Raw genomic sequence first — 12,557 nt, forward strand, 5'->3', positions numbered from 1 at the left:
TTTGGCAGATCCGAGTGTTGGGGTAAAATCCCAAATAATAATGGTGGGTCAGGTGTCAAAATATTGAATGTAATCAAAGTTACAGAGAGAGTAGTGTGGAGGTCATCTGCTCCATAGGTAGGGGGAGGGTGTGGAATGGGGGTATACTGGGGTTTTTGGGGGTGAAGAATGGGCACTGGTGAAGGTATGGGTGTTTCATTGTATGACCGAGACTTAAACCCGAAAGTTTTGTAACTGGTCTCACAGTGATTCAAAAATTAAATTACAAAAAATGAAAAAAATAAAATAAATTTAAAAATGGGATGAGTTAGACATTACAGTGAGTATGGCACTTGCCTTGCACATAGCCAACCCATGTTTGATTTTGATATCCCATATGGTTCCCTGAGTAAAGCCAGTAGTAATCCCTGAGTGCAGAGCCAGAAGTAAATCCTGAGCACCGCAAGGTGTAACACAAAAACCAAAATATAATTTACAACAATAGAATAAACTAAAATCTAGTGATCATCAGGATGTGGAAGCTTAAGTTGTGTGATTTCTAAATACCTTACACTATATTTGTTTATCAGCGTCTTTTGATACCACTACTTCGTAGTCCCACATTGGGTTTATTTTTAATTCTAAATATCTATTGTTAAAAGTATTCTCACTGATTGAGTAATAGCTAGTTCTTATGTATAGTGATAAATGTATTTTATATTATTGTTAAAAAACAGATTAAAAATATCTATTGAAAGTACTGATTCATATTTAAAATGCCAAAAATTTATAACCTTTATAAAATATTATGTATAAAAGCCAAAAAAAAGAATTATTTCTGGCAGTTCTTGGGGGACCATATGAGATGCTGGGGATTGAACTCGGGTCAGTCGCGTGCAATGCCCTACCTGCTGTACTATCACTCCAGCCCCTTATCACACATTTTATTTTTTTAAGTTGTTCACAATAATTTATTACATTTAATGTTCCAACACGAATCCCACCACCGTTACACCTTCCTACCACCATTATTTCAAATTTTCCCACCATCACGCAAGCCTCTCCCCAAAGCAGGACCTAAATAATTTATTTTGTATTTCTTATTATGAATAATCCACTAAAAATGATTCCAAAAAGTTTCCTTACAGGAAATTGTGTGAAGATTGTTGTATCTCAGCCTGGAACCATTAAACCCTTGTATAAGAGATTACTAACATGTTGTTACAAGTTGAGCTATATACATATATATACATATAATATATATATATGTAAGTAAGTAAGTAAAGGCCCTCCCGTTGATCATTGATTTGCTCGAGCGGGCCCAGTAACGTCTCCATTGGAGACATTGTTGTTACTGTGTTTGGCATATCAAATACGTCACGGGGAGCTTGCCAGGCTCTACCGTGTGGGCGAGATACTCTCAGTAGCTTGCCGGGCTCTCCGAGAGAGGCGGAGGAATCGAACTTGGGTAGGCCATGTTGGCTGCATGCAAGGCAAATGCCCTACCGCTGTGCTATCGCTCCAGCCTTCTACTTCATATCCCTTGTAATGTGGTGTTCTATTCCTGGTACATAAGTGGCATAGAGTATGAGATGTAGAGCATTCGTGGCCACGTGATCCAGGAATTCTAAAATTTTAAATAGGGTGATACAGTTGGAGTTAAAATTTTTACCGGATGGTGACTTTGGGGTCCAGAGGCATCTCTGCAGCTTGTGGCTCTCTTCCAATATTTATTTGTGAGTCTCTGGATCATGGCCATTAATGAACTTATATGGCACCAGAGGCAGTTCGTAGGTGTGACTGCCAGGCTCCTGGAAGAACAGGGAGATGGGGAAAGGTTGCCCATTCTTGACTCCAAGAAAACGTGAAGATTTCGGTCACAAAACCCGCAAACAAATCTGAGTTTATCACTCATGCATCTCATACCCATTCTATCAACCAGGTCCTACCTTTAACTTTTCATTTTCCAAGGAACTGGGACCCCAAGTTGACTGCTCTGACAGAATGGTGCTGGCCTGTCCCTTTGCTTTGAGCCTGGCAGATGCTGCTTCACCAACAGTATCTCCCAGACACCACCCTGCCCCCAAATCCTGGATGAATCTCTTCTTTTTGAGAACCCTACGCTTCTCCTGGGATGTGGTCTCCTTTGCTCCAGCAAGAGAACCAGGTCCAGTCGGTTGACACTCTCCCATGAGACCGTTTCCAACTCATGCATTCTGAGCTGAAGTACTGCCCCCTAAAGGGTGAATGTCCCTTCTAGGGGAGAACAACAGTCTCTCTTACATAGTTTGTGGCCTCCTAAACACATGAATAGATACCTAGTGTGTGTGTTGTGTGTTGAACCAAAACAACAGTATAGAAAGAGAAAGTGACTAGAAATAGAAGCCCATTGAGGGCATCGGCAGACATGAGAACTGGTGCTAAGGATGAGAATGCTCTACCTCCTAAGGATGAGGAGTGTTGGGTGCCCTCCGTGAGGCATGTACCAATGATTCTTCTTTCAATACCAATGAGTTCTCCTGACTTCCATCTTGGGAGAGTTGACCTGGTTTAGACCTCTAGAAATTCTACCCTTGCCCCAGGACATTTGAACCAATTTGCTCTGCACGATGGTGACAGTAACTGACACCCCTTTCATTTCTCCTCCATTTCTTCCTCCCACTGGATGGTCTCAGAGGAGCAGCCCCGGAGCACACCCTACCTTCTCGGAGCAACCCTCTACTTGGCTTCTGAGAGATCTGGAAAACCCAACAACTGCCCAGCCTTCACTTGTACATGGAGGTTGGGATGCTGCTGCTGGTTGGGGGCAGCAGTCATCTGTCTCCGATTCCTTGTCAATCTCTGGGGCAGGAGGTAGACTCTACTTCTTCACGGTCTTCTGTAGCATGTGTGTGTGTGTGTGGGGGGGGGTTGCCTCCACTTTGTCCCCAGGCTTGAGTCCTTGGTACCAGTTATGGAGTTCTAGAACTTTCTGGCACCTCTATTCCTACCCAACCACAACCCCCATACTAACCCATGAGCAACTGCCACACCTGAGTGACTCGGGACAGACAGATGAGCCATGGGACATGAGGTAGCTCATACCTTCACCTTTGCACAGGGATGATGACTCTTTCCCAGTCCTCACCCACAGCTGTCTTTACTGTCCCAGTTGCCCCAGGAACACCAGATGCCAAGATGTTAGAATTGGGATTTGGGAGACTTGGCACCAGCGTGATGAATGGGGGAGAGCCCAGCTGCCCGCACACAGCTGCCAGCCTTTCTTGGGGTGCTTTGCTAGGACAAGACATTGACTCACTTTCACCTAGAGGTCAACCTGATGGAAAATTGACTCCATGCCTCCATGCGGATTATCTTAGCTCTTAAAAGGGACATTTGTCTTCGTAATAATGCAAAGTCAGCATTAGTGACTAATTTTCCTAATTTGGTGTACCAGAGGACTTCTCTCAGGGATGCAGTACACTCAGAGAGTGGGGCTGCTTTACATCTCCTTCCTTTCCTCGTCGTAACCCACTGACAGTTGTCCTGCTCAGTATCTGGACTGTGGTGGAGCCCGATCCCTCCAGAGGACACAAAGCACCCAAGGTGAGGGAGACCATGAAGTCCATGAGCTCCAGCTAAGGCTGTGAGCTCTGAGTAGCAAGAGGAGACTTAGCCACTCTGTCACGGAAACACAGAACCTGCCAGCAGCCCTCAGCAGGGCTGAGGGGACAGCGGGTCAGGTCAAGTCCCTAAAGTGCTTTGCTGTTATTTTTTTCTTTTTCCTTCCTTTTTATGGTTTTGGGGGTCACACTAGTCGGTGCTCAGGGCTTACTCCTGGCTCTGTGCTCAGGGATCACTCCTGGAGGGGTTTGGAGGACCATATGTGGTTCCAGGGATCAAATTCAGGTTGGCTGTATGCCAGGCAGGAGCCCTCCCTGCCGTTATCTCTCCAGCTACTGCAGTTATCTTCATTCCTCCCATCAGCTTCTCTCCTGGCACCCCAGATTCTCCAGGTCTTTCCTAAAGACCATCACCTTTCTCTCATCCCACATCGGCTCTGACCCACAGGCACTTGGAAAAGAAGTGGCATAAGGAGACACCACCCTACTCCGCTTGCTACCACATTTATTTTGATGAATATTTTTTTCATTCCTCACAAATATTTCCAACAATCTGAATGTGTTGAACAGAGCAAACCTTCGGGAAATCCCCCACAAGAACAGATGACCGCCCCTTGGACCAGAAGTCCTGTGGGACCACCCACCCTCACCCCCTCCCCCCTGCCACTTCTCAGTCTGCTGCATCAATATCTCCCAAGGGACGACTCTCGCTGTCCCCTATCCAAAGTCACAGGCACCAGGACACAGGACACAGCTTTCATCCCCTCCTCGGCCTTCTTGGCTGACCGGATACATAGGGGTGGGGGAGTTCCATTTCCCCAATCACTTCCCTTGACTGCTCCCAGAGAGACCCATGATGTGGACAGAGGTGGTGGGGAATGGCCCAGCTTGTGTGAGATCAAGCGGTCATGCTGATTAACCTGTCTCTCACCACCCAGTGCCAAGGAGGTCACTCTAAGTTCCAGTCTTGCCTGAGCAAGGACCAGCCGAGAGTATCTGCCCCCTACCCACAGCCCCCTAGAGACTGTTGTTCTCTAGGTAGAACCATTTTGGATGACACCCTCTCTCGCCATCATATCCCTCAGATTTCCACAGTCCCCCTGTGTCCCAGGTCTGCAGGCCCCGGCCAGTCTCCTCAGTATCCCACGGACTTCAGCTTGGAACTGAGAGGAGGAGAAGTAGTAGACAAGAGGGTCGATGCAGGAGTTCAGGGTGCTGAGCAGCAGAACGTAACTTCTCCACGATGGGCTGTGACCCTGGATATAGCCCACGACATGAGACACATTGTAAGGTCCAAAGAAGATGAGAAAGTTGAGCAGTGTGGCCACCACCAGCCCTGCCACCCTCCTCCTCTGGCGACGGCTGCACCGTTTACTGAGCAAATATATCAAGTGACTGTAGCAGTAAATTGTAATGAGCAGGGGAAGCCCAAAGAGAACCACCACCATCTCCAAACGGACAGGTAGGAGAATGGCCAGCTGGTCCTCCTCGAATTCCAGATAACAGGTGTTGTTGTTTCCTTGGCCATGGGAGGAATGTCCAGAGAATTCCACGATGTAGACCACACTGCAGTTAGTACCTGACAGCAGCCAGCAGGCCCCGCTGACCAGCACTGCTTGTCTTATTCTGGGCCGGCTCCAGTAACATACCGGGTAGGCCACGCTCAGGAAGCGCTCGATGCTCACAGCCGCCAGGGACAAAGACGTGACATAAATGGTGGTGAAGAAGAGGAATTTCGAGAAGGGGCAGAGGAAGAAGGGCAGAGGCCAGCGCATGCCACTGGCCGCCTCCACCATGCGGAAGGGCAGGAAGAGAAGCAGGATGAGGTCTGAGATGGTCAGGTTGAGCAGGAGCACGTCCACGGCCACTGCGCGGGTCCGCAGCTTGCCCACAAAGATCAGCAGGGCCAGCAGGTTCAGGGGGAGCCCCACGAGGAAGGCGAAGAGGTACACTGAGAAGTGGAACCAGAGGTTGTCACGAAAGAACTGGTCCGTGCTTGTGTTCATGCTAATGGTTACTGACAAGAGAGAAAGAAAGAGAAAGAAGGGGACACCACCAGTCCACTCCCCTTACTACCTGTGTCTCCTGATGCTCTGCCTTTTGGGCCATGAGACTAGTGTCCTGTTCCTTCTCCCAATAAAGCAAACACCAAAGTATCCTCCATACCATCCCTTAGGCTCTGTGCTCACCTGCGGTGCAGAGTCCTGAAGTCCTGCCTGAATCCTGCCTGAGCACCGTGCGGGCACCCCCAGAGCTAGTGTGTCCAGCTCGTTATGTCTCAGTTGAGCTGATAAAGACGTGACATTGCCAAGATGTCTGGAGCTCTGCCCAGAGCTCAGCCTCTATGCAAAATAAGGAGCAAATTCAACTACTGTGTGCCTGGCTCCTCTGGCAGGCTCTGACTGAGGTTACTCCAGGACCAAGCAGACATTCCATTCACTGCCTTGACCTTCACTTGAATGCTTGATCTTGCAAAAGAGTTCCAAGTCTCTTTGCTCAGCTCTGAGACATTGGTGGTGGTGGTGGTGGTGGTGGTGGTGGTGGTGCGGGGGGGGGGGGGTGGGGTGGGGGGCTTCTCCGATGTAGTGTAGCCCAGGATGTAGTGCCTCTCAGTTATTTTCTCACTTTGGGGCAAACTTCATGTATCTCTGTATTCTCCAGAGAGCAAGGTGGATCATAGCGACTAGTTCACAGGGCTGTAGTGTATAGAAAGCAAAATTCTCAGACTGTTTTTAATATAAAATTTATGGAGCAGGGAGGTACCATTTCCTACCATTGCAATAGCTTTCATCAAAATAATTACATACTAACAAGAGTTGACAAAGAAATGAAGAAATAGCAACCCTCAACCCCTGCTCCTGGGAATATGAAATAGTTGTAACCACTTTAGAAAGCATTTTTGCAACTTTTAAGGAAATGTCATCAAAAATTTACCAGGCTATATAATTCCAGGGGCAAGAGAGATAGTCCATGGGTTAAGGTAGCTACCTTGCATGCTGCTGACCCCAGTTTATATCCCTGACATCATTTAAGGTATCCTGAACACCAGCAGGGGTGACTCCTAAGCATATCTAGAAACTGTCCTTGAGCATCAGATATGGCCAGAAAACACTCAAAAACACAAAATGAAGCAAACAAACAAAAAAGAAAAAGCATTCTAATTCCACTGTGCACATATACTTCAGGAAAAGACAGGACCCTGACAGCTGTGAGGGAGCAGTCCTGGGAGTGCCCCTGTAGCAGCAACACAGAGAACACATAAAAGCTAAACAAGAGCTGGAGTGAGATGTTTGCCTTGCAGGCGACCAACCTGAGTCCCATCCCTGGCACCCGTAGAGTCCCCTTGAGCCCCACCAGGAGTGATCCCTGAGCATGAAGCTCTGAGCTCCATCAGGTATAGCCCAAAAATAAAAATAAGAAAAGGAAATGATAAATGATAAGAAAAAGAAATGATAAGGAAGGAAGGAAGGAAGGAAGGAAGGAAGGAAGGAAGGAAAGAAGGAAGGAAGGAAGGAAGGAAGGAAGGAAGGAAGGAGGAGGAGGAAAGAGGGAGTGAGTGATAAGGAAGGGAGGGAGGGAGGGAAAGGGAAGGGAAAAAGGGAGGGAAGGAGAGAGGCAAGGAGAGAGGGAGGGAAAGGGGAGGGAGGGAGAGAGGAAGGAAGACAAGAAAGAAAGAAAGAAAGAAAGAAAGAAAGAAAGAAGAAGAAGGAAGGAAGGAAGGAAGGAAAGAAGGAAGGAAGGAAAGAAGGAAGGAAGAGAGGAAGGGGGAGAGAGAGAGACAGACAGAATGCCAACCCAAGGGCAGAAGGAAGCTGAGCATAAAAACAGCCCAAACATCAGGGCTTTTTTTTAGAAAAGTTTTTTTTTTAAATAAACCACCATGAGAAACAGTTACAGACTTAACAAACTTTTGTGATTACATTTCAGTCATATAATGATCGCGTATCCATCCAGCCACCAGTGCCCACTCTCCGTCAACAATGTTCCCAGTATCCCTCCCGCCACCCCACCCCTTTCCACTCCCTGCCTCTGTTCATTCATTCATTCATTCATTCATCATCCTGTTATTCGTCGATTGCCTCGAGCAGGCCCCAGTAACGTCTCTTTCATCCTAGCCCTGAGATTATATTCAAGGCTCTTTAGGAGAATGAGACCCATCACTGTTACTGGTATTTGGCATATTGGGTGCGCCACGGGGAGTTTGCCAGACTCTGCCCTGTGGGCAGGCTATATTCGATGCAGGCCTGCCTCTGTGGCAGGCACATTCCCTCTTACTCTCTCTCCCATCTCTTCCATGTTGTCAATTTTGTTTTACAAGATTCCTTTCCTTTTCATCTTTCTTGCAAGATCAGTTTGTACATGATGACTTCTCTGAAGAATCTCTATCCCCCCTTCAGTTCTGAATGTTAATTTTTCCAGGCTGAAATATATTTTTTAACACTCTGAATATAGAGAGCCTTTATTTTCCTGTTCTAAGACATCTAATTCTACTTCACAGAGTGGGGAGAAAGGGCTGCAAAGTTTAAGAAGAGATCTCCCAGAACGACCACCAACTGGGAGCTCTTTGGCACTATTGCTGCAACATGGGAAGATGCCATCATTGATAACATTGATGAGGAATACGATCGACTGGTTCAGCACCTCCATGATTGTGTGAGGAATGCCAAGAGAGAGATAGCCACAAAAAAAAAACCCTGTCTTTGAGAACTCTTGAGCTTATTTGCCAACGTGGTTCAGTGCATACCTCAGGCAACCGCAAGTGAACGTCCAAGCTCGCAAAGCAGTGCAGAGATGCGATAAAGGAAGACCTCAAAGAGAGAAGAGCAGTAGTGCTGGTAGATGCGGCAGAAGCCAGGAAAAGCATTAGTAATGCCTGCCTGTCCTTAGCCAACTACAAGACCAAGAGGACTGCCCTCTGACTTCCTGATGGATCTCTCACATCTTCCAGAAGGGCAATGGAGAAGATTATCCATGACTGCTACTCGGATCTCTATGATAGCCATGTCCATCTGCCCACATAGCAAATTCTACAGGATGGATATGTCGTTCCCAACATTCTCCCTTCTGAAATCTAACATGCCATTTTATCGGTAAAGAAATGAACAGCACCTGGCCCACACAAGGTCAGACCTGAACACCTGAAGAATCTGCCATCAGTACTCATCAATACACTGGCTCAACTCTTCATGCGCTACCTGTCTGAATGCAAGGTTCTGTCCCAATGGAAAACCAGCAGGACTGTACTACTGTACAAGAAGGGAGACATCCACGACATTGGCAACTATCACCCAATCTGCTATTGTCTGTCATCTACAAGCTGTACACTAGAGTCATCCTGAATAGGATTGGCAGAACACTAGATGAAGGTCAACCATGCGAGCAAGCCAGGTTCCACAAAGGATTCAGCACAATTGACCATATTCACACAATAACCAAGTTCATTGAGGTTTCTCAGGAGTTCAAGATGCCGCTCTGTCTAACGTTCATCGATTTAAAGAAGGCCTTTGATTCTGTTGAGACGGAAGTCGTCATTGAAACCCTAGCCAATCAGGGCATTCAAACTCAATACATCAGAATCCTCCGAGAGCTATATTACAGATCCACTACCAGGATCTCATAATTCTACAAAGAAGTGATCATCCATGTCAAGAGAAGGGTTCGGCAGGGTGATACCATTTCACCGAAACTCTTCAGTGCCACCCTCGAGAACGTCATATGATGACTGGAATGGGAAGGAATGGGAGTGAAGATAGATGGTCGGCAACTACACCACCTCCGCTTTACTGATGACATTATTCTAATAACACCAAACATTTAGCCAAGCAGCACAAATGCTGGCCAACTTCAACCGTGAGTGTGGAAAGGTCGGACTACAGCTGAATCTCATGAAGACAATGTTTATGAGAAACAGTCTCGTTCCTGATGTTCCATTTGCAATGGAACGACCGTCTCTGAATGCAACAGTTATGTGTACCTAGGTCGAGAAGTCAACATGACGAATGACCTGGCACCTGAGTTGCACAGGAGGAAGAGAGCTTCTTGGAATGCCTTCACGAGCTTCGAAGAAATACCTAAGAGGACAAAGAACCTCTGGCTTCGGGCACATCTCTTTGATTCCACTGTTCTTCCTGCATTAACATGAGCCTCAGAGACCTGGGCCCTATGAACACAGGATGAGAATGCTATTCGGGTCTCCCTAAGAGGAATCGAAAGAGCTATGCTCAGAGTATCACGTTTCACTCAAATGAGAGAAAGAATCCGGAGTTCCGACCTCTGTCAACGGTCAAGAATCAGGGACGCTGTCTCGTTTGCCAAGGCGTCAAAAATCAGATGGGCTGGACACGTAATGAGATTGGGAGACGACCACTGGACTAGAGCCATTACTGACTGGATTCCACGGGACATCAAAAGATCGCGTGGCCTCCCACCTTGACGAAGTGGTCAGACTTCTTTGTCAAGACCCTGAACAATCGGTTTGAGGCTGTTTGTGTTCCTAGAACGAACAGACGCCACTGGGCTACACTAGCACGCGACAGGGATGAATGGAAACGTTACTGGCGCCCGCTCAGGCAAATTGATAATTAACGGGAAGTCAAGTGATCAAGTGATTAAGACGTCTCCACTGAAAAGTTCACAGATGAGATTCTATGAGTTCACTTCTATGTGATTTGCTTTTCTCTAGGTTCTTGTAGTATTCTGCCCTGGATTATTTTACGTTTTTGCCAGTTTTGTGAATATATTTTGGAAAAGGTGTGTGTGAATTTTTTGTTGGCATTGATGTCTAATATCTTCCCCAGGAATATCTAGTTCCTTCCCCAAGTTAAGAAAGGTCTTAGCAATTATTTATTCAAATGGGATATTTATCTCTTCTTGGTCCCCCACTCCCTTCCTCCCTTCATTTTTTTTCTTCCTTCTCTCCTCTCCCTCTCTATTTCACCCTCTCTCCTTCCTTCTGGGAGCCCTATGATGTGTATTTTGTTGTTACCGTTTTTAATATGTATTTATTTATTTATTTATTTGCATACCTGGCTGTACTCAAGGTGTCCTTCTGGCTTGCACTCAGGGATCACTCCTGGCAATCTTGGGGGAGGACCATATGAGATACAGAGATTAAACCCAGGTTAGCCCCATGCAAGGCAAGGTTCCTACCCAACTGTGCTATCTCTTCAGCCCAGTGAAGTGAGCTTAGTGTTCTTGGTGTTTTCCCATTGGACTCTCAGGCTGTTAGCATGTTTTCCAACTTCCTTTCCCTTTTTCCTGATTTGTTGAATGTTTTTCATTTCTATACGTTCCAACTTATTATTCTATCAGCTAGTTCTTTTGTACAACTCAGTCTCTCTATAGTAAATTTCTCATCATTTTTTAACTCTATTACTTCTATTAAACATTTTGTCGATGGTTCGAATCAACCACAAGTGTGTGGGGGGCAGAAGGTAGGTAAAATAGAGAAGGGACAAGTATGACAATAATAGCTGGAAATAATCATGATGGACAAAAATTAAGTGTTGAAAGTAGGTAAAGGGATATACCTGGTAACCTTTCAGTTTGTATTGCAAACCACAAAACCAAGATGCCCAAAAGGAGAGAGAGAGAGAAAGAGAGAGAGAGAGAGAGAGAGAGAGAGAAGAAGAAGAAGAAAAGTGTCTGCCATAGAGGCAGACTAGGGGTGGGGGCGGGGGTGGGGGAGATGAGAGGGAACTGGGGACAATGGTGTTGGGAAATGGTGGGGGGATGGGTGTTGGAACACTGACTGTATGACTGAAACCTAATCAAGAACAGCTTTGTAAGGGTCTATGTTACAGTGATTTTTAAAAAAAATAGTCTAACATCCATTCATGAAAAAAATATCCTTGATAAACTACAAAAAAAATTTTAAATAAATAAAAATTAAACTGAAAAAACAATTTGTCAAACTTTCTCTTTGTGGTAATATATTATTAATTGATTTTTTCTTACTTTCATAACTGTTGGCAACTTGTTGCTTTTGACATGTGGGACTTAAATGTATGAGATCATAGGTTGCAATGCACAGTCCTAAATTATATAACTAGATGCCTGATTGCACTGGACTAGAGCCTGTAATTGGATGTTTAAATGACTAGCATTCTATTGACACTGTGGAAAAATGATGGAGGCAACAGAGAGATGGCTACTAGAGATGGCCACAAATTTGAGCGTTCCTAGAACTTCTGGTGTTCAAGGTGAGGAGAAGAGATGCAACTAGTAGCCCCACTGGACCAGTACTATAATCAGGATTTTTCTCTGTCTTCTCTCTCCATCTACAAGACACCATGCCCCAGGAGAAACATCCGTACAGTTTCCACCATCTCTTTTGTTGCCTTTATTATGTTGCTAACCCTAGTACTAACGCTAACCTTAACTCTCTTATGAAGACAACTGCCCCATGACCACCTAATCCTTTACTCTCCAAAAGTGTAATTCCAAAAATCTATCATTTTGATGAAAAGTGAAAGAGGAAGTGATCAGTGTCTCCATTCTCCTGCATCCCTGGGAGATGTCACTACAAATTAGCTCTCAAACATACATTTGTTCTTTATAGTGATAATGCCGGTAGGGTCCCTCAATGACTTATGGGAAGTGGGGAGGAGAGAGGCTGAGCCTGGAGAAGGGAATCCACCATTTTCTCTTCACCCACCTCTGCGTCCCTCCCCTCCCCCCCCCCCAAGGGAACTGGCTGGGGAAATCTAGGACTGATCAGAGTCTGCTGGGGGTCTCATTCTTTGCACATAGTAAAGTCAGTCCCAGACCTTCCCCAGACCTTTCCGATCTCTTGTATTTCCCTTACAGAGAAAGAATTTTCACTGGGATCCCAGCAGTAAAGATAAGCTTTTATTTAGAAATCTGAGGAAGGGGGGGGAGAGAGAGAATAAGCTCTCAAGAGCAAGCATTACCTTCTTCAGGGAGCAGGGAGAGCCCCAGCACACATCCCAGGATTAAGGTACAGAGCTCAAGGGG

General features: G+C 46.0%; 1 protein-coding gene across 1 annotated transcript; it reads right to left on the reverse strand.

The window, feature by feature from the left end:
* Nucleotides 1–4,615: 4,615 nt before the first annotated feature.
* Nucleotides 4,616–5,587, reverse strand: LOC130043661 (G-protein coupled receptor 42-like). Its single transcript, XM_056136092.1, has one exon. It carries the CDS (start codon nucleotides 5,585–5,587, stop codon nucleotides 4,616–4,618), a length of 972 nt encoding a protein of 323 aa, XP_055992067.1.
* Between the last annotated feature and the right edge of the window lie 6,970 nt (nucleotides 5,588–12,557).

This window comes from Sorex fumeus, unplaced genomic scaffold, assembly GCF_029834395.1.
Source record: "Sorex fumeus unplaced genomic scaffold, SorFum_2.1 ptg000122l, whole genome shotgun sequence".
NCBI lineage: Eukaryota > Metazoa > Chordata > Mammalia > Eulipotyphla > Soricidae > Sorex > Sorex fumeus.